The 23,608-nt window shown below is 38.3% G+C and overlaps 1 protein-coding gene across 2 annotated transcripts in view; it reads right to left on the minus strand.

Annotated features, from left to right (window-relative positions):
* Positions 1-23,608, minus strand: part of pot1 (protection of telomeres 1 homolog) — a 58,110-nt gene that overhangs the window by 880 nt on the left and 33,622 nt on the right. The window contains exons 11-21 of one of the 2 annotated variants that reach the window (XM_079808968.1): positions 14,771-14,940; positions 14,326-14,417; positions 14,210-14,233; positions 12,933-12,956; positions 12,694-12,717; positions 10,100-10,256; positions 6,803-6,993; positions 6,584-6,719; positions 6,349-6,431; positions 4,419-4,513; positions 3-108 (exon numbers count right to left, since the gene is read on the minus strand). In XM_079808968.1, coding sequence (XP_079665094.1) covers positions 3-108; positions 4,419-4,513; positions 6,349-6,431; positions 6,584-6,719; positions 6,803-6,993; positions 10,100-10,256; positions 12,694-12,717; positions 12,933-12,956; positions 14,210-14,233; positions 14,326-14,417; positions 14,771-14,940 — 1,102 coding nt within the window. The remainder of the gene's footprint in view (positions 1-2; positions 109-4,418; positions 4,514-6,348; positions 6,432-6,583; positions 6,720-6,802; positions 6,994-10,099; positions 10,257-12,693; positions 12,718-12,932; positions 12,957-14,209; positions 14,234-14,325; positions 14,418-14,770; positions 14,941-23,608) is intronic. The other variant, XM_079808969.1, reaches the window with a different exon arrangement.

Here is a 23,608-nt window from a genome sequence, read left to right on the forward strand (position 1 = left end):
ACCCAAACTGCTGTCTGGTGGTTGAATTATGTTCATGACGGTCTGAATCTTGTCCTGCAAATCCTGACTGCCTGAAGCATCTACAGCAGAAACATGGAAGAACTTCTCCTACAAAGAATAAAACAGAGACAATCACTAAAGCCAATTTAAAAAGAGAAAATAGCGCCACCTGCTGATCAGGTAATGTATTACCCTTTTGAGAGGCAAGATTTAAGACAGCAAGGGCCCTGTTTTAACGATCTAAGCGCAGGGTCTAAAGCGCATGGCGCAAGTGCACTTAGGGCGAATCTACTTGTGCTAGTTTAACTGAGGGGAAAATGGTAGGTGTGCCAGGCGCATGGTCTAAAAGCGTTTGACCCTAGTCTCTTAATGAGTCATGGGTGTGTTTTAGGCGTAACATGCAATAAACCAATCAGAGTCTCATCTCCCATTCCCTTTAAAAGCCAGTTGCGCTTGCACCTTGGTGGATTGCCATTTACATGGTGGAATATAGACACCCTCAACCAGTCAGTTTAAATATAGGGATGCACCGAATGTTCGGCAACCAAAATTATTCGGCCAAAAATATTCGGTTTTTCATGACGCGATCAAATATAGCAACCAGCACGGGAGAGAGGCGCAGCACATGTCGAAAACTGCGAGCGCGCCTCGTCCGCTTGTCACTCTGAGATGACGTAATTTTTGCCGCGCACACCCTCGCGCTCGTGTGGATGCGTTGAGTGTAAACAGGGCTTAAAGAAGGCTTTAAAGTATCAGAGAAAGACGCAGAAATGGCCGTTTGCAGACAGTTCTGCTAAATTTTCTAAGCACCCTCAAATGCAAGCAAGAGCACCCTCAGTTGATACTGTTATAATATATTGGCAAATGCTCCAGTGCATATTTGTGTCTGTAGAACGGTAAATGTATCCATTTACAACGTGTTTCTGCGGTTGTTGATCTCTTGTACGCAATGGCCAATGTTAGTCAAAGTTAGTCAGACTCCACTCACTGCTCAAACCGCCAGAGCTTTTATTCAGTGCTGAGTTATACAGGCTTACAAAACCTCTCATGAACAAACAAACAAAATTTAATTATTATTTGATTATGATACCTGTAGGCAATAGGCCAAAGATAAGATAAGATGGCCAAATAATAAAAAAAATATATAGTTATATTGTGCTTTGTTTTAGGGCTGGGCGATATATTGATATAAAAAAATATATCGATATATTTTTAGACGGGATATGGAATTAGACCATATCGCGTATATCGATATAGTTCAAATTTGCGCTGCTCCCCGCGCCACCGCCCCTCCTCTTCGAGGGGGGGAGGGGGCAGGCACACAGCTTAAACAAACATGGAGGAAGCAACTACGTCTGAGGAGCGCGCAGAGGATTCAAAGTATCAGATGAGCAACAACATCACGTTATTTGTAGGGAGTGCAAATAAACAAGTTACAGCCAGGGGTGGAAGCACTACAAATCTTTTTCACCACCTAAAACAGTGGCACAAACTGCAGTACGAAGAGTCTTTGAAACTGCGCGCTGCAGAAGCCACAGCCGCCCGCAAGCCATCGACAACCCGAAAAAGCTCCATCCCAGAAACAAAGCTCACTGCAAACTTAATTTTCCCGCAATGTGCCTTATGAAAAGAAAAGTGTCAAGTGGTGTACTATAACTAAAGCGGTGTCCGTACGTCCTACGGGGGGGACGTGTCCCCAGCACTTTTAATAAAACATACATTCGTCCCCCACACTTTTACCGGGTTGCACCGGTCCTAGTCGACCCGCTCCGCGCGGGATTCGAACCGGCGTCTGGTCGCACCGCTCTTACTGGCCAACGTCTGTTACACAAGCAAGTGCGCTTACGTAGAAGCCAACGTAAATAAATCTAGATTTAAATTCAAAGACACAAAATAATCTATACATGACTTGTCATTTTATTCGTATCCAAAAACGAGGCGATCTGAACACTATGGAGTGCTAACACTCTCGTGCAACACTCCAATTGACTGATGAAACGTGACAACAAACACGATTGCGACAGCCTATATGGTTTGTGTTTTTCCAGCCATCTCAAGGTATTTATTGACAATAAAAAATATAAATAATGCAGTGCTAACTGACAGCCTTTTTAATGTTTAGTATCTTCTGCTTGCCAAGGCTGCATTTATTTAATAAAAAATACAGTTAAAACATTAATATTGCGAAATATATTCACATATATATTCACAGATGTTTTAATTTGTATAGTAAAGTGTAATTTTTTCCTGTGATCAAAGTTGAATTTTCAGCATCATTACTCCAGTCTTCAGTATCACATGATCCTTCTGAAATAATTCTAATATGATCATTTGATGAAAAGGAAACATTTAGGATTATAATCATTGTTGAAAACAGCTGTGGAAACCATGATGCATTTTATTTTTCAGGATTTTTTAATAAATAAAAAGTTAAATGAACAGCATTTATTTGCATTGAATGAATAATTGAATGAATACAAGTATTAATTTCTCTCTTTTTTTATCTTACCACAAATGTTTTAATAGTTTCATGATTTCCACAAAATGAAGCAGCACAACTGTTTTCAACATTGATAATAATCATAAATGTTTCTTGAGCATCAAATGAACATATTAGAATGATTTCTGAAAGATCATGTGGCACTGAAGACTGGAGTAATGATGATAAATTCAGCTTTGATCACAGGAATAAATTACAAAGATTTTTTTCTTTTTTACTATATATTCACATAGCTGCTTTACATTGGGATAATATTTCCCTGTATTACTTTTTTACTGCATTTTTTTATTAAATAAATGCAGCCTTGGTGAGCAGAAGACTTCTTTCAAAAACATTTAACAATTGTAATGTTTCCAAACTTTTGATAGGTACTGTATATTTTCTGCCTTATTCAGTGATATTTTTTTTACGAAGCATAAAATCCATGGGGACTTAATGCACAAGTGTTTGTATTACATAAACCAATCATAAAATTGCCTAACATATAGGGAAAACATTATATATATTAGTGGTTATTGTTCAGCAGTGTATTTGATATCTTACTGAATTAAAAGCAAGAGATAAGATCAATTAAATCTGTCAATTAGACAAAGGTCAGAAAAAAACTGGTATTACACCTGACATTTCTGTCCCCCTCACTTCTGAAAAGATGGCTACGCCCCTGCTCCTGTCCTGTTGTTATACAGTATTTTTTACATTTTATTGTTATTTGAACAGTTGAGCATTTAATTATGAACCAGGTGAAGAAAACGGTTTACTATTTATTCATTTGATTTTGCAACTGTTCACTGAAATGGCCGGTTTCAATAAAACTTTTGACGTCATATTTGGCTTTGACTTTGACTGAACATTTGCTCTCACTTTGCGGAAAAATATCGGGATATATATCGTTTATCGATATTCAGCCTAAATATATCGGGATATGACTTTTTGTCCATATCGCCCAGCCCTACTTTGTTTGTATAATGTCTGCTGGAATGCTAAAATGTTCAGTGTTAAAGAAATATTTTTAAATTGTAGTTTTGTAAAAAAAAATTTTTTAATTTATTTTAAAACCAAGACAGAATAGTAAAAAAAAAAAAAAAATTATGCAATGGTGGAAAAAATTGGCAAAATAAATGGGGAAAAAAAATAGAAAAAACATGTTAGGTATTCAGCTTCGGCCTTCGGCCAAGTGTTTTATTATTATTCAGCTTCGGCCAAGAATTTTAATTTCGGTGCGTCCCTATTTAAATACATGCATGTATTGCCATGATTGGTTCAATAAGTAGCCAATTTCATTCGTCATTACAGCAAATAGGTAATTCTGATACATGCAATGACTACCCACTATGACATGTAGGCATTTTTATCTTTACAAAAATAATCTTTTACATTGTAATCCTTTTATTTTTAATATTTAGCATGTTTGTGTGCTGCTGCATGACTGTAATAAGCAGAGTGTACAGCGTTGTGCACCCGGCTATAGGCGCATATTAATAACACGCTCTAAAATACTGCGCTATTGACTTTAGGACAGGTTTTTGTTGGTCAATGGCGCAGTTGTTTTCAGTTGCCTCAAAATAGCAACACGCCAACAATGCGCCTGAACACACCTTGTTTTCAGACCAGCACGCCCATAGGCGAACAGATGTGCGCGAGTGCATTTGCTATTCAAACAACGTGGCGCTGGATGTGAAAACGATAATGGCGTCGGGCTGAAACTAGCAAAAAACACTTGCGTCACGCCTTGCGCCGGGTGTATGATAGGGCCCTTAGTGACATGTTCACTTAAAATGTGAATGTTTTTAATGTTTTTTTAAACAAGGAAAAAAGAAATGTGTTTTCCTACTTATAATGAAAAAAAGGTAATTTCATACTAAAGACAAATATGTGTACTTTATTTAGATATTTAATGAAATGGCATTGATATACTCACAGCGTTCTCCCACAGCAGAGCCTCTAATGTGTCCGTCCCGTCATCCAGTTCAAACTGGATTAACAATCCGTACTGCATCAGCTGAACTCCCAGAGCTGTGTGACAGAAACACAGATGAACTGCCTAAATATATGTGGCTGAAGTGTCCAAATTCTTTATAGGACAACAGTGTCACAAGAGACATTCATCAGGCAGACATCTGCTGCTGGCGACTAACAACCAACTGTTATTGACCAACCAACTCTTGCTTGTATATACACTTGTGTACTGTGTGTTCATTTTTTTGTTCTTCCTTGTCGTTCGTCATCTTCACTTTATTTTTCACAAAGCATTAATTTGGTTCGCTTCAACTATGATAAAGAGGCATCCACTCTTGCATTACATGTTCGTGCATTTGTGGGGCGGAGCAATGAAGAGGGGTGTGCTTGTTTGGGTTGATTTCAAATATCAACAGTCTCAGAAATTGCTTAATGCACCTTTCAATTCACTTAAATTTTCTTGATTGTATAATGAAATATGAAATGAACCATGTCATTTTTTCTTATTCCCCTCTCTTTTCATTTCCATTTTTTTCCTTTAGTGTTAATAATACCCAGCACCAAAAAACTAAATAAATCATCAAAACATCTTTAAAATGAACTTTTCACATATTTATATCATGGCTTTATATTTTAACCACACCTGTAAGACATAATACCCAATAAAACATAAGACGAAAAAAAAATATATATATATTTTACTCTTAATTTCATGTTATCATCTCCATAGAATGTACTTTGGAAACTAACTCTAACCAATAATTTACAACTGGGGATTCTTGCCTTCTCCTATTTGTGTTATTGCTTTAAGCGATTCCCTAATTCCCTAAATAAATATATATCATCTTTATTAAGGCCCTATCCCATTTCTACCCCTTAGCCCTTCTCTTTCCCCTACCCCTTAGTTTTGTGCGTTCACGTGAAGGGGTAGGGTTGTTTCGATTCTCTTTTGGCTGGAGTGGTAGGGGTAAGGAGAAGGGCCAGATAGCCCTTCAAACAAAGATTTTTCCGGACCACCCTCCGAACGAAGGGGTATGAGGAGTTTTCCTCCACCGTGCTGCTAGAATGTGTGTATGTCGCCACTCGGGAACGATCACTTGCGTGATTATTTGAGTGATTTGAACACATTAATAATAGTTTAAAAATATATATATCTGGTCATCCTTCATAACGCAGTCAATATTTACATAACATATCCTCTGTAAACTCTTGCGTTACCAAGGCTTGACGTATAATGTATAAACATTATCGCAGCACAACAGTAGATAACGAAACCATATCCGTACTGGCCGGCTTGAATCAGCACGGAATGGAATGGTTAATAAAGAAAGAGAACAGTTTGGTCCGATGGAAAAGCGACATCACTAGTCTTGTATGTTCTGTATCATTCTGTTTTATCTTAGGAAACTCTGTCTCATATGTTTTTGAACTGAAAACGAGCGCTGTTTTATTTAGTCCAAATACAGCACAAAACTCTGTTGGGAGTGAGTAATTTGTTAAACGTGCTCGCGCCTGATTTCTGTTAGATATAACCTACGCACTTCTTTGCTGTTCATACTGGTTAAATGTCACGGGACACTAATAAAAGAAACGGGGTATGATGACGTGTAATGGTATAGCAGTGGTGTCCCATTTCTTAGGGGAATATTTTCACCCCTACGCCTTGGCACTCTGTTTCAAGGGGCAAGGGGAACGGGTAGGGGAAGGCAAAGGGGTATAAAATAGAATTGGGATTGGGCCTAAGTAACACAGGTCCTATACCCAAGACTATAGTTTGCATCTTTACTTTATTTGGTTTCTTAAAAATTCCTTTTATTTTCTAATTACTTATGTCCAATTTTGTTCTATTATTTTACAAGTGTAAAACATGTGATTGATTTTTGAGAAAGTACCTTTAGCAACCGCCTGTTCATCCCAGGTCTCCACTCCAGTAAACACAAAGTTTTCAAACGTTTTCCGAGAGCACTGCTTACACCTGAGGCACGCACACAAATATCCATTTAACTGAATACAGACGTGATAGTATCCTTCTCTGGGGTTTGTCAAACGTTTTTTTTACATGATAAGAGATATATACAGTGAATATCAGGGGAGTTTACAATAAAGTATGTAGGCCTATCCTCTTACCTGTAATATCTTTTGTCTCCAGAGAACAGGAAGGGAGCTGTGAGATCCATCAGGGTCATCCTGCCGTTCCCTGATCTCACGGGAACCAGGTTTTTGTAATTGCATGACAACACACAAATCTCCTCCAGCGTCGTTCCTGTAGAGACAAAGCTATATTTTTTAACTAATGTCAAAAATATATATATATTAAAAAAGCTTTTCTTTTGTAGTCGGACGCACCCTCAACAAATATCAGCTGCATGTGAGTGCTTTCCCCCACCATGTCTCTGGATATGTGCATTGAGATGGTTCTGCCGGGTTCTCTAGAGCTCGCTGACGAAGTGGCGGCCCACTGCTCATCGCAAGGTTGGTTCTCTCTCGCAGACTCCCGAAAGACTTTTGCAACAGCGCTGTCATCGGGAACGTCTTTCCTGTTCAAAAGTTTGAGGTTGGTAAGATTTTTTGTTTCTGAAAGTCTTCAATGCTCACCAAAGCTGCATTTATTTGATTAAAAATACTGTAAAAGTATTATTGTGAAATATTATTACCAGTTCAAAATAACTTATTTTAAAAAGTTATTTGTTCCTCTAATGTAAAGCTGAATTTTCAGCATCATTACTCCAGTCTTCAGAGTCACATGATCCTTCAGAAATCATTTTAATATTCTAATATGATGCTCATTTCTTATTATCAATGTTGAAAACAGTTAATATTGAATATTTTTGTGAAAACAGTGATACATTTGTTACAGGATCCTTTGAGTTATTTGAAATATAAATATTGAATTATAAATGTCTTTACTGTCACTTCATGTCCTTGCTTTCTTTAAAAAAGGGTCTTATTTAAATTTTAACTTTTGCAACAACGTTTTGTTCTGCTTAATAGCCACCAGATGGCAAACAAGACAGAACAAATCTAGTCAAATAAAGGTTCAAGTCAGCTCTTCTAGAGCAAAACATACACAAAATATACTTCTCTTCAGGCTCAAAATGAGACCCATTTTGAATTAAAAATGCCCTTGAACCAGTATAAATCACACAAATGCAAATGTAATTGTATTTAAATGTTTATTTTGTGATATTTCAATAAATGAGGAAATTCTGTACACTGTTGAACTATTCCCTTTAAAATAATAGAGCAATGTTAAAAGATCTTCGCCAGGCAATGTTGTTCAGATTGAGCTGTTGATGGAAACACTGCTGTTTTATTTTGCAAATAAAGGGAATAGTTTGACAGTGTGCAGCTTTTCTTTGTTTATTTTCATATCTTTCGTTTTGATCCTGCACCTGCTAGATAGAATTCAGATGTGCATAATTGTTCCCTCTTTTTATAAAAAAAATTATATTTGCAATGAGTATTATACAAATGAAACGCTACAATTATGCTTCAAAGTGCCCCTATTATGCCATTTTAAAGGCTCCTAATTTTGTTTTGTAGGTCTCCTACAATTGGTTTACATGCATCCAAGATCAAAAAACACTTTGATTTTCATATACATTGCAGCATCACATCTTTTCTCACAGTGTCTGAAACGGTTCGATAAAGGATCACATCTCTCTGAACCCCTCCTCCGAGAGCCAACTCTGCTCTGATTGGTCAGATGACCCAGTTGCGTTCAGCCCAGTCAAAACGTTCCAAAACATATTTTAAACGGAAACGGTGGTGCGTTGAACACCCTTGTTCTGATGACGCGAGAGTTGCAACAATGGCAGCTGAGAAGGCCATTCTTTGTGTTCTTTTTGAAGAAGTCTGATGAATTCGGTATAAATACGTGTTTAATACTGCAAAATACGCTCGATGTTAGTCACTGCCCTTGCCGTCCAGAATAAAAGAGTCAAGGGATTTGTGGAAACTGTGGTTCCTAATTATTGTGATCCAATATTTGCCTCACATTTCAGGATGAAAAGACAAACATTTCAGTTGAAGGATAATCCACTTCTTACCTCAGAGTTGGTGTTATGATCTATTTGACCTTATTATTTTTATTGTGAGTATTAGGTTTATCATTATAGCTATATATATATTATAGCTAAATATAACGTATCTCAAACCCTGTTGCACAGCATTGCATACCGTTTCCAGGAAACATGTCATTCAACCCGGAAAACATAGCTTGAACGTGTCCCTAGTCTGTTGTGATTGGTCCACTCTGCTCTGATTGGTCAGATGGCCCAGTCAGTTGTGATTGGTCTACTCTGCTCTGATTGGTCAGATGGCCCAGTCTGTTGTGATTGGTCTAATCTGCTCTGATTGGTCAGATGGCCCAGTTTGTTGTGATTGGTCTACTCTGCTCTGATTGGTCAAACGGCCCAGTCAGTTGTGATTGGTCTAATCTGCTCTGATTGGTCAGATGGCCCAGTTTGTTGTGAATGGTCTACTCTGCTCTGATTGGTCAGATGGCCCAGTTTTTTGTGATTGGTCAGATGGCCCAGTCAGTTGTGATTGGTCTAATCTGCTCTGATTGGTCAGATGGCCCAGTTTGTTGTGATTGGTCTACTCTGCTCTGATTGGTCAGATGGCCCAGTCTGTTGTGATTGGTCTACTCTGCTCTGATTGGTCAGATGGCCCAGTCTGTTGTGATTGGTCTAATTTGCTCTGATTGGTCAGATGGCCCAGTTTGTTGTGATTGGTCTACTCTGCTCTGATTGGTCAAACAGCCCAGTCAGTTGTGATTGGTCTAATCTGCTCTGATTGGTCAGATGGCCCAGTTTGTTGTGATTGGTCTACTCTGCTCTGATTGGTCAGATGGCCCAGTCTGTTGTGATTGGTCTACTCTGCTCTGATTGGTCAGATGGCCCAGTCTGTTGATTGGTCTACTCTGCTCTGATTGGTCAGATGGCCCAGTCTGTTGATTGGTCTACTCTGCTCTGATTGGTCAGACGGCCCAGTCAGTTGTGATTGGTCTACTCTGCTCTGATTGGTCAGATGGCCCAGTCTGTTGATTGGTCTACTCTGCTCTGATTGGTCAGACAGCCCAGTCAGTTGTGATTGGTCTAATCTGCTCTTATTGGTCAGATGGCCCAGTTTGTTGTGATTGGTCAGACGGCCCAGTCAGTTGTGATTGGTCTAATCTGCTCTGATTGGTCAGATGGCCCAGTTTGTTGTGATTGGTCAGATGGCCCAGTCAGTTGTGATTGGTCTAATCTGCTCTGATTGGTCAGATGGCCCAGTTTGTTGTGATTGGTCTACTCTGCTCTGATTGGTGAGATGGCCCAGTCTGTTGATTGGTCTACTCTGCTCTGATTGGTCAGACGGCCCAGTCAGTTGTGATTGGTCTAATCTGCTCTTATTGGTCAGATGGCCCAGTTTGTTGTGATTGGTCAGACGGCCCAGTCAGTTGTGATTGGTCTACTCTGCTCTAATTGGTCAGATGGCCCAGTCTGTTGTGATTGGCCTTTCTTGCAGTGTGCAACATTCAAAAAAGCATAATAGGGAGGGACACATTAAACAACTAACAATTAAGTATACTTTCAACCTTCTCAGTTTTCTTTTCAAGGATGCGAGTCAAGAGCAGGTTGCAGTAAGCATCAGACTCACATTGTTTTACACTTGGAGCAGAAGAGCTTCAGGCACTGGTATAACTGCTGGGGATGGTACTTCTTCACCTGGGCTCGGACGTGACATGACAGCGGTGGTGTGGAGCGCTTCACCTGGGCCAGTGTAAGCTGCTGCGTGTTGTGCTCACATGTCCTCACTGAACAATCACATGTTAAAATATTACGATTTATAATAGAAAGTTAGTTTGTCAGAGCTGCAGCTTAGTGGTCAGTCACCATGAAACGGAAGTTGCAATAGACTTTTCTTCTTTATTGCATTCTTCTTTATTATTCTTTATGTATATCTGAAAGAAACGGCTTGTCAAGGAAGATCATGTGGGGTGGGACTTGATTTTGTCCATCGGGAATAGTATAATAGTATAAAAAACATTATGTGCATGGATAAATTATTTATAATAAATACAGCAATATTCCATAAAAAAATAAGAATTGTCAATTTTGATTTCATGGTGACTTTAACACATGGATGCGACATATCGAGTGATGAAGGTGATGTACAGTAGTTTTGAATCTGGCTATTAAAGGTGCAGTGTGTAAACTTTAGTGGCATCTAGCGGTGAGGTTGTGAAATGCAATCACCCACCACTCACCCCTCCCTTTTGAAGCACAGAGAAGCTATGGTGGCAAACACAGGACAAAAATTTTGTCATCGGAGAGAGCAGAGAGTGACTAGCACTCTGTAGAGAAGTTTGTCCGTTTAGGGCTACTTTAGAAACATGATGGCGCAAAATGGTGAATTCACTGTAAGGCGACCCGCGGTGTATGTAGATAGAAATGGCTAATTCTAAGGTAATAAAAACATAACGGTTTATTATGTAAGATCTTTATACACCACTGAAAACATAGTTATGTATATTACAGGTGCTGGTCATATAATTAGAATATCATTAAAAAGATGATTTATTTCACTAATTCCATTCAAACAAACTTGTATATCATATTCATTCATTATACACAGACTGGTATATTTCAAATGTTTTTTTCTTTTAATTTTGATGATTATAACTGACAACTAAGGAAAATCCCAAATTCGGTATCGCAGAAAATTTGAATATTGCGAAAAGGTTCAATCTTGAAGACACCTGGTGCCACAGTCTAATCAGCTAATTAACTCAAAACACCTGCAAAGGCCTTTACATGGTCTCTCAGTCTAGTTCTTGACAGTTGTCCAAAAGACGACCATTGACACCTTGCACAAGGAGGGCAAGACACAAAAGGTAATTGCAAAAGAGGCTGGCTTTTCACAGATCTCTGTGCCCAAGCACATTAATAGAGAGGCAAAGGGAAGGAAAAGATGTGGTAAAAAAAAGTGTACAAGCAATAGGGATAACCGCACCCTGGAGAGGATTGTGAAACAAAACCCATTCAAAAATGTGGGGGAGATTCACAAAGAGAGGACTGCAGCTGGAATCAGTGCTTCAAGAACCACTACGCACAGACATATGCAAGACATGGGTTTCAGCTGTCGCATTCCTTGTGTCAAGCCACTCTTGAACAACAGATAGCGTCAGAAGCGTCTCGCCTGGGCTAAAGACAAAAAGGACTGGACTGCTGCTGAGTGGTCCAAAGTTATGTTCTCTGATGAAAGTAAATTTTGCATTTCCTTTGGAAATCAGGGTCCCAGAGTCTGGAGGAAGAGAGGAGAGGCACACAATCCACGTTGCTTGAGGTTCAGTGTAAAGTTTCCACAGTCAGTGATGGTTTGGGGTGCCATGTCATCTGCTGGTGTTGGTCCACTGTGTTTTCTGAGGTCCAAGGTCAACGCAGCCGTATACCAGGAAGTTTTAGAGCACTACATGCTTCCTGCTGCTGACCAACTTTATGGAGATGCAGATTTCATTTTCCAACAGGACTTGTCACCTGCACACAGTGCCAAAGCAACCAGTACCTGGTTTAAGGACCATGGCATCCCTGTTCTTAATTGGCCAGCAAACTCGCCTGACCTTAACCGCATAGAAAATCTATGGGGTATTGTGAAGAGGAAGATGCGATATGCCAGACCCAACAATGCAGAAGAGCTGAAGGCCACTATCAGAGCAACCTGGGCACTCATAACACCTGAGCAGTGCCACAGACTGATAGACTCCATGCCACGCCGCATTGCTGCAGTAATTCAGGCAAAAGGAGCCCCAACAAAGTATTGAGTGTTGTACATGCTCATACTTTTCATGTTCATACTTTTCAGTTGGCCAAGATTTCTAAAAATCCTTTCTTTGTATTGGTCTTAAGAAATATTAAATTTTTCTGAGATACTGAATTTGGGATTTTCCTTAGTTGTCAGTAATAATCATCAAAATTAAAAGAAATAAACATTTGAAATATATCAGTCTGTGTGTAATGAATGAATATAATATACAAGTTTCACTTTTTGAATGGAATTAGTGAAGTAAATCAACTTTTTGATGATATTCTAATTATATGACCAGCACCTGTTTATTGCATTTCTGTCAATAGATCCTCATAAATAGTACACACTGCACTTTTAACATTTCCCAGTGCCATTTATTAATCCAATGTTGTGGATTTACTCTTCACTTCTACTGTAGAGCAGGACGTGACTCTTTGTTTTTTTACCTGTATAAGAAGATCCTTCTCCACCTGAAATGAAAACAATAACATATTTAACCATTGTTATCAATTATTACTACTGTGTTTTTATTGTTATTACTATTCATAAGTATTACTTAAGGGTGTGCCACTAGATCTCACGAGATTAAAATGTGACAAGCAATAGGGATAACCGCACCCTGGAGAGGATTGTGAAACAAAACCCATTCAAAAATGTAGAGCAGGACGTGACTTTGTTTTTTTACCTGTATAAGAAGATCCTTCTCCATCTGAAATGAAAACAATAACCTATTTAACCATTGTTATCAATTATTACTACTGTGTTTTTATTGTTATTACTATTCGTAAGTATTACTTAGGGGTGTGCCACTAGATCTCGCGAGATTAAAATGTGACAAGATTTCTCGTCAAGTGAAAAGCTGTCTCGTGATATCGCCATGACAGAGCATGAGGGTGAAATTAGCCTGGAATATACACCACTACTTTTACATTACATTGTCGTTTTGCTTTTTTTTATAGAAATAAAAAACATTTAATTCAGTTGAATAACAATTGGTATTGGGAAAAGGTGAGGTGACTGACAAGAAAGACCATGTCGGAGGATTTGTTGCGCAACAGAGCCTAAAGCCGAAAAGTATACTTCCGTTTTTTTTACGAGTATGCGAGCGTATGCGCACAGTCGAATAAACAGCCTCGAAGTACTTCTTTTGACTCGTACGCGTGCACAGGTGTTCAACGCACATGCGCAGTTTTGAGCAATCTTTCAGCTCGAGTTACAACCAATTGAAAATACTGCAAAAAATTTTTTAATGCGCATGTGCACCTGCACGTAAAAAGTATCTGGCAGTGTGTGTACTCTTCTGATGACGAAATTTGCGTAACACACACTGTACACTGACCCTCGCGTATGCGTAAAAAGTGGAGTATACTTTGGCCTTTAGCATCTGAAAAAATTTCTTATTATCTTGTAGAATGCACACTCAGCACTGGTGCTCACTATACACAAAGTACATGTGATCGAGAATCGAAAGGGAAAGTAAACGTGAGTTCCCTGATGCGCGCAAATTAGGCAACATATAATAGACTGTCTCTCAATATCAAAGCTATGTTAGGCTGGGCTGTGTAGTTGTAACCACCTCTTGGCTCTTGTCACTGTTTGCACTTTGAATATTGAGAGAGTACTTTGATTATGGTTGCACTTATTGTTTGCACTTAAGACTAAGACATTTTTTTTCATTTATTTTTGTTATATATACTGTTTTTATTTACTGTTTTAGAAATTATTAGTTAAAACATTTCAAAATGCACCTGCAGACTATTTTTCCAGTCATGACATTTGTCATTGAAGATTTAAAAAAAAAAATACTGTGCAAAAATCTTGTCTCGTTCTCAGGAACCCAATCTCATGTCTCATGAGCTAAGTGTCTCGTCACACCCCTAGTATTACCGTTTAATACTGTGATAGAGAAAAAGCTTTTGAGAAGTCATTAAAACCTAGTGATATATAATAATATATCTATACCTGGTTCTTCATCATTTGGCAAGACTAGAAGAAAAAATAAGCATATACAGATGAAGGCCAGCTGAGCATGACACAAAACTGGATATAAATTGGAAAGCAAAAGAGGCACCACCAACCTACAGCCTCAGGCGGTGTGTACCAAACGTCCATGAACGTGCCATCATTTACTTCACCATACTCATCCAGATCGACATGATTCTCTAGCACACTGAATGTTGATCAGTAGAGAGAGAGAGAAAGAAGAAAAGAAAGAGACATGAAGGGAGAATGTCAGGTAGACAGCTAAGGGGCCACAGAAGTTATTTTATAATGAAAATTAATTTGACTTATAGTCTCTCTCATTTAACTTCAGCAAATTCTTATATATCCAGACTGTGTACACCACCACCGTTCAAAAGTATGATTTCTGAAGTAACATTATGAGACAAAATCAAGAAATGTTTAAGATTTTGCACCATTTTACATCACTAATCAAATTTGTTATGGTGATTATATATTTCTTGTAATAGAAACATTTTGTTAAAAAAAACCCCGGGTATTTTCAGTGGTTTTCAGACTTGCCTCTTGAGGGACTGTAGATCAGGGCTCTCTGCAGGAAGGCTGCGTAAACCTCGTCCATATGTCGTCCCCCCATGAAGGTGGAAACTGAGATGTTCAGGTTGATCTGTCTGCTGGTCCGGATCTCTCTGAAGAAGTGAACGGAGATTGTAGAACCGCAGGAACGTGCCGGGCTGAGCACAAACACAAACAGAAGGATGTTTTCATTACAACATCAGTTCCTTCAATTCTAAAGACTGATGAATCTGGAAATTCTACAAGTACAAGCTGTTCTTTTCAGGTCCTGCCACATTATCTCTACAGGATACAACAGGATACAAAGTCGAGACTTTGATTATACCACTCTAAAACTTTCATTTAGCTTATTTTCAGCCATTCAGACAAAGAAAATGGCTGAATATTTGCAACCCTTTCCAAACTGCTATATCATCTCAACTTTCCCTTCAGCTGTTTTGGAAAATTTCTTTGATGCAACATCCTGTACCTGAAGAAGTTTTTAAGTGGCCACTTCACTCTATATATAAAGCTTGTCTGTGTTCAGTCTCCTAAAACTAATTACCAACTAAAATGTAGCTGTTTCCTTCGTTTCAAGCCCACAGGGGCAATTACCTTTCACAGGGGCTTTTCCTATTAAATCAATTAAATAATGACTTCAAAACTATGCTTCGTTTTCTCAGGTTCCATTCAGAGAAAAATATACAGCTAAAGAGAGAATCAGGATGGAGTAAATATTTGTTCACAGTACTTAATAACCAACTATCTAACTAAATACACCACCTGTCCTTTTAAAAGTCTCTTATGCTCACCAAGACTGCATTTATTAGATTAAAATACAGTAAAAACAGTACTGTGAAATATCACAAGTGAAAATGTTTACTAACTTTCATAACTCCAGTCTTAAGTGTCACATTATCATTCAGAAATCATATGAATATGACGATTTTCTTCTCAAGAAACATTTATGATCATCAATGTTGAAAACAGTTGTGTTTTCAGGATTCTTTGATGAATAGAAATGTCAAAATATTCAAAGCATTTTTTAAAGATTATAAATGTTTTACTGTCACTTTTGATCAATTTTTTTTTTATTTAAGATTTCACCTCTTGTCTTGTATTATAAATACATAACTTACAATTAAAAAATAAAATAATAAATACTTTCTATACTTTGACCATTTTTTTTTTAAATTAATAAACGGAACTGAATGTTCAATTATCAGCCCAGCAGGGGGAGCTACGGCACTAGAGTTGAGCAACAGAGTCCCAACATAACAGTAAGATGGAAAGAAGAAAAAGAGTCGGTCCCCTGAGATCACTATGAGCAACATGAAGACAGACAGAGACCCAGAATCACTTAATGAACTCTTGTGCAACAAGACCGTCTTCATGTGGACTTTAAATAGATAAGAAGTGGATATGATATTAAAACACCTCTTAACAAGACTGTGTCAGATTTCTGTTCTGCATTTATAATCAGGTTCTGGGAGTCCTCCTATAGCTGTACACTTTTGACGTCATCTTTGGGGTTTCGGGCGAAAGCCATCTCTGTTTACCTGATTTTACCTTCTAGTCTCTGTTTGTACAGAGATTTGAAGTAAGCCTTAGTGCTGGCATTCACAAGAGCTGGTTGGATGCAATACGGCCCCTAGACACTTTATTCCACTTTATTAAGCTTATAGAGTATTATTAAGCTTTATTAAGCTTTATAAAGTATTCCACTTTATTACACTTTATTAAGCACTTAATTCTTTTCTTTTTTTCTTTTCTTTGTGGTCCACCGATTTTTAATTCAATTGTTTGTTCTATGTGTCATGTGTTTGACTATGTACTATGTAGAGTATGTTCTGATTTATTCCTGTAGCCTCTTGTCATGTTTGTAAATGAGAAGTGGTTCTCAAACAGTTTACCTGGATAAATAAAGGTTAAATAAATAAAAATAAAAGACAGTGCTTCTATACAGCCTAAAAGCCCTTATGAAGGAGCAAACCAAATAACTTGAACAAACTGAACGGTGGCATCAATTATTCGGCATCAATATTGGATTGAAGCAGACTTATTCCATAAAGAGAACAAGGTGGGTAACCATATTCAGAGAAAACAGGCTTGTTTTCCATGAGTGCAAATTTGATTCAGCTCATTACCATCTAGCTGACAACTAAAAACTGGGTTGTGAGATTGGAGCTAAAAAGAGGACTTGGAGTGTGGCTTGATAAAGTTGGCCTTGAAGAAATGTGGTTGGATCCATTGAGAGAACCGAATGTTTTCCCATCATATCCAACAGCAAAAACAGGCACTAAACTCCCAGACCAGTGCTTTCTTCTGGACAAACAACCAGACAAGAATTGAACATCACAATGCTAGTCTGTGCCACCATAATTTACAAAACAACCTTGAGATATGAGTGATATACAGTAGTTTATATTTATCTGGTCATGAATAAAAATAAAATGGATACGCTGTACAATTTTATTACACCCATTTTCACCACCAACATCACTTTCTGAACCCTTCCAAAAGTTTTTTTTTTTTCAGCTATCATATTTTGGTTCCCCAAAGAACCTCTCAGTGAACAGTTATCCATGTATTTTCTTAGACTGAACAACATTTTAATAATTTAAAGAACTTTTTCTGCTGTAAAGAACATTTAGTGCAGTGGAAATGTTCCATGTAAAGGTTCTTCATGGAACCAGAGATCCCAATAAAGAACCTTTAATTTTAAGAGTGTATAAAGGAATAGTTGAAAAATGTTAAATCAGTCCATATTTACTCACCATCATGATATTCCTAACTAGAGGCTGATTGATATATATCAGTTTTACCAATAAATCACTGACAATAGTTGCTTTACTGAAATGTTGGTTACTAGCAAAATCGATTAGGATTGTTACGTAGTTAGAATGTTAGATTAACAGATTTATTCTTACAAGTTCAGAATATGTTGTGTTATTTGAAACATTCTTTAATTTTGTATGTACCTATTAGTTTATTCTATTTGGCATTTATTATCAGTATTTAAGTTATACTAATTTCAAAACATTTTCATGGATAAAATAATTTTCACTATTTTACTTTAAAATAAATGAAAACTTTAAACTCATGGATTTTAAAATCTATTGAACATTTCCCCACCTTAGTAACCATCAAAATCCCTATATGATTTTTTCCACTTGAAAGACAAAAGGTGTTTAAAGGGGTGGTAAACCACGATTTCACTATTCTAACTTTAGCTAGCGTGTAATGTTGCTGCTTGAGCATAAACAACATCTGCAAAGTTACAACGTTCAAAGTGTAAAGCAAAGGGAGATATTTGCTTTTAAAGAAATCAATTTCTAAGGACTACAGCAAACGGCCAGTAGGCGACTACAGACATTCCTCCAGGGTTGGTGACATCACCAGCCTCAATATTTACATAAACCCCTCCTCCGAGAATATTAAATAAGGGGGGGTGAGGCCATTTTGTATCGCGGCGCTGTTGTGGTATAGTTAGGCTGGAGTGGTGTTGCTGCAATGCCTACGAAACGCTGTTATTTTCATCCGGATTGCAGGTCTGGGGTACTTGCTTTGTTCAGCCTTCCTTGGGACGGGGGTGCGTTGCAGAGCGTTTAACATACAGCATGTTATATGCACATGTGTGTTTGAGACGGAGGGGAACAGGCGCGCGCGGGGCTCCCGCTGCACATCTCACGGAGGAAAACTTCCACAATCTTCGCGAGTTCAATACAGGATTCGCACAACGTCAGCTGCGTGAGACAAACACGGCCAGTGTGAATCATGCACGACGCGCGCGGGGCTCCCTCCCGCAGCACATTTCACGGAGGAAAACTTCCACAATGTTCGCGAGTTCAATGCAGGATATGCACAACGGCTTGTCCTGAAAGCTGGATTTACAAACAGAAGCTGTTTACGGGCCACAACCTGTAAGTCTGATTTATTTTTCATCGATGTGTTTTCCTGTAATAAGTTAATTGTATGTTGTAGCAAGGAAGTAAACAGATGACAACGCTGTTCTGCAAACCAGTCTGTTAAATGCTCATTCGGTTTGCGAATCACAACACACTGGGCCAGCTAACCAATCTGAGCCCATTGCATATTTTTGAGGGACCAGCTTCATACAACCCGGAAACCATCAGACCGTTTTACAAGGAGGGACAGAGCAGTGTAGAATAAAGGTCAAATATATGAAAAATAATGATTTTTTTTTTTAAACGAAGCATGAACACATGTTACAGTGCACCCCACAAACACAGTCAAGCCTTCAAAAGAATGTTTTACCACCCCTTTAAAAAATTAAAAAAAAAATTCCTCAGAACTTTCAATATAATAGTGAATGACAAAAGAAGCACCATTGACGTATAATAAAAGGGAATTATGCTAATCATACTATATAGCCCAAGTGCTTTGAAGCATATGAATCCGAATTTACAGGTACACTGTGTAACTTTTTTTTGTACAAAATCAACTAAATCTACTGTAAATATACTGAGTCAACACATCAATCATTCTTCCAAATCATGTTTTTGTCTAACCCTGATTCACTATGGTAAGCCTATTTATATATATATATAAGTGTTTATATTTTAGACCGGTCGGGATAGTTTGTGTACATACGTCACCCACACATGCGTGTCTTGTCATACCCATAAATAGAGAAAAGTTAGTTGTCACAAAGAGCGAGAAAGGTTGACATGGACCAGCTAAGTTTCAAACCTCAAGACTCGTAATAAAACAAGAATCCACACTGTTTTTTCAGAGATGGCTGTGGGATTTGAAATGTTGTAAAAGCGACAAGGAGATGCCATTTTCAACATGAGTAAGGTATTTTACTGAACAGATACATATGTAGCTCATTGTGAGTTCATTGTAATCATTATCTATTGTGAAGGGTCATTATGAATTTCATTATGATTGTTGTAGTGCTAGAATTTATTTTCAAGGAAGTACCGCGTCTATTAACGGGTATAGCAACAGCAACATCTTCAGCTTGAGATCGTCTCTTAAGCCTAGAAGTGAATGTTTTATGAACAGAAGTATAATCGTATTCATTCGCACAGTCACGCAGAGCCGAAGCACAACCAAAACAATGTTCTTCTGCAAAATGCATGTACTGTAGGTCATTAAATGTAGCTTGTAAAATGCAAAAGTTACATACAGTGTTTCTGGAAAGTATTCACAGCGCTTCATTTTTTCCACATGTTATGTTACAGCCTTAATTCAAAATGGATTAAATTAATTATTTTCCTCAAAATTCTATAAGGTGAAAGAAGTTTGTTTGACATATTTGCTGTAAAATCACATTTACATAAGTCAAAGCCTTTGCCACGACACTCAAAATTGAGCTTAGGTGCATCCTGTTTCCACTGATCATCCTTGAGATGTTTCTACAACTTGATTGTTGATTGGACATTAATTAGAAGGGCACACACCTGTCTATATAAGGTCCCACAGTTAACAGTGCATGGCAGAGCAAAAACCAAGCCATTAAGTCCAATGAATTGTCTGTAGACCTCCGAGACAGGATTGTATTGAGGCACAGATATGGGGATGGGTACAGAAACATTTCCGCAGCATTGAAGGTCCTAATGTGCACAGTGGCCTACATCTTCCATAAACAGAGGAAGTTTGGAACCACCAGGACTCTTCCTAGAGCTGGCCGCCCGGTCAAACTGAGCGATCGGGAGAGAAGGGCCTTAGTCAGGGAGGTGACCAAGAACCCGATGGTCATTCTGACAGAGCTCCAGCGTTTCCCTGTGGAGAGAGGAGAACCTTCCAGAAGAACAACCATCTCTACAGAACTCCACCAATCAGGTCTTTATGGTAGAGTGGCCAGACGGAAGCCACTCCTCAGTAAAAGTCACATGAGTTTGCCAAAAGGCACCTGAAGGACTTTTCGACCATGAGAAACAAAATATGAATACGTATGTACATGTGATTTTTATAAAATTTTTTTTTAAATACATTTGCAAAGATTTCGAACAAACTTCGTTCATGTTGTCATTATGGGGTTTTGTTTGTAGAATTTTGAGGAAAATAATTAATCTAATCCATTTTGGAATAAAGCTGTAACATAACAAAATGAGGAAAAATTTCCATCATTGATGTCAATGACGATTGGTCAACACATCCGTTTCTCTCAGACAAAGCTATTGTGTTCGGAAGACTTGGAACATAGCGCACAAAGTTGCATGGACCACATTTATGATACATTTGTGTTGCTTGCAAGCCCAAACCCAACTCATATTATATGGAAAAGGAGCTCTGATGAGAAACTATAGCTTTGCAGAAAAAAGTCACACAGGTTTGGAATGACATGAGAATGCGTATATGATGACAATTTACATTTTTGGATGAACTATTCCTACATGGCCACCAGGCTTGTAACATTTTCCTTGAGAAATGACTAAGAACATAAAGCCATTGGTAGAGACAAATCTACATATACTTGGTATTCTCCTACTCGAGCTCACTGCACGGTTGGTTACGCACAGCAGGGGAGGGAGCCGGGCTGCTCGGCACAGGTGTGTACTTGCTGGCATGAAGCTCCTCTGACGGTGCTGGCGAGGGCAGCAGAAAAACTGCAACGCTCCTCAACTCTCTTATCCTACATGGAAAATTCCATTAACCCAAGCTTTGTTGATGTGTGTGGCTGGATAGCACAAACCTTGTCCGGCCCCTCATCTATATGGAAAAACGAATGAGGCCGGGGAAGCACACTCCGTAAACAAGAAAAGATGCCTTTCATGAAAACAAAACCATTTCCGTAACATGTGCAGGTGAGAATGAACAAATACAGGCAAAGCGCACACTTGAGGAAGTACTTTGTGAAGACATCAAAAAAGAATTCAAAACCCATGAGGTTACAGCCTAATATATTTATGTTTTTCAGTGTGTTACCTTTAATATCTTATATATATATATATATATATATATGACATTAAAGGTAACACACCGAAAAAACATATGGCACTGACCAGATGGGTGAAAAAAGCTTCGTTTAGCAACATAATGAAGTGTTTCATGACCAGAAGAACATACACTTGGATCATCCATCAATATGGATGCAACGTAACACACAATAAATTACAAAATGGCCAATGCGACAACCAAAAACTTACACTGTGGTTCAATATAATTTAATCATTAAATCATTTTAAACATTTATAACAGATGTCAAAATGGTGAGAATACACTTACACTTATTTTTTTAATTTTCAAAAGTGTTCCAAGGAAGGAACAGTGTGAACCGGCAACAGGGTCATTGGTGACCAAGGGGAGCGAAGGCTGGTCGGTGTGGTCCAATCAAACAGACGAGCTACTGTAGCTAAGATTGCTCAAGAAGTTAATGCTGGTTCTGATAGAAAGGTGTCAGAATAGAAAGTGCATCACAGTTTGTTGCGTATGGGGCTGCATAGCCGCAGAGCAGTCAGGGTGTCCATGCTGACCCCTGTCCACTGCCGAAAGCGCCAACAGTGGGCACATGAGCATCAGAACTGGACCCCGGAACAATGGAAGAAGGTGGCCTGGTCTGATGAATCACGTTTTCTTTTACATCATGTGGATGGCCGGGTACATGTGCGTCACTTACCTGGGGAACACATGGCACCAGGATGCACTATGGGAAGAAGGCAAGCCGGCAGTGATGCTTTGGGCAATGTTCTGCTGGGAAACCTTGGGTCCTGCCATCCATGTGGATGTTACTTTGGCACTTACCACCTACCTAAGCATTGTTGCAGACCACGTATACCCTTTCATGGTAACAGTGTTCCCTGGTGGCTGTGTGCATTATCCTCTTTCAGCAGGATAATGCACCCTGACACAAAGCAAAAATGGTTCAGGAAGGTTTTAAGGTGTTGACTTGGCCTCCGAATTCCCCAGATCTCAATCCAATCGAGCATCTGTGGGATGTGCTGAACAAACAAGTCCGGTCTATGGAGGCCCCACCTTGCAACTTACAGGACTAAAAGGATCTGCTGCTAACATATTGATGAAATAGATACCACAGCACACCTTCAGGGGTATTGTAGAGTCCATGCCTCGACAGGTCAGAGCTGTTTTGGCAGCAAAAGGGAGACCAACAGAATATTAGGAAGGTCAATATTAGGTAATAATGTTATGCCTGATCGGTGTGTGTATGTATATGTATATGTATATATATATATATATATGTATATATATATGTATATATATATATATATGTATATATATATATATATATATATATATATATATATATATATATATATATATATATATATTTTCATAATCCATTTTACTTCCATAATGTGGCATTCCTGAGTGAAAAAGAATATGACGTAAACTTAAATATATAGTCACTTCAGATGCAGAGTAAGTTACTATATTTTGATAATTATTCCAAAACACTAATAATTGGAATAATAATATGGTTTAATGTGCACTATGATGTAAATTCTGATTTCATGTTCACTTTTAACCTTGAATTTTCCTTTAAGACTTCATACTTCATATACTACTCATTATTGTACTCATAAAAGCATTGTTTTTCTAGTTTTTTCTCTAGTCCAGGCTAGAATATGGGCTCCCAAGCCTAAAAAAAGACTAGCTGTGCAGATTCCTGAAAGAGTCTGTAACTCTGCAGCTATTCTCTCTGCACTCATTTCTCTTTCAAAGACACGCTGCGTTTTGTCAGCAAATACTGTGCTTAAAACAGACCCTCCATTGTCTGACAACTGACAATTCCTGAAGTGCCCTACCACATGCTTGCACAAGTAATATTTAATAAGAGTGCTTAGAATATAAATTTTTTTTTTTATCGGTGTAGAATAATTTTCAGTTTGAGTTAGACTTAAAAATGTATTTTTATTA

Source organism: Gobio gobio (genome assembly GCF_949357685.1).
Source record: "Gobio gobio genome assembly, chromosome: 25".
Classification (NCBI taxonomy): domain Eukaryota; kingdom Metazoa; phylum Chordata; class Actinopteri; order Cypriniformes; family Gobionidae; genus Gobio; species Gobio gobio.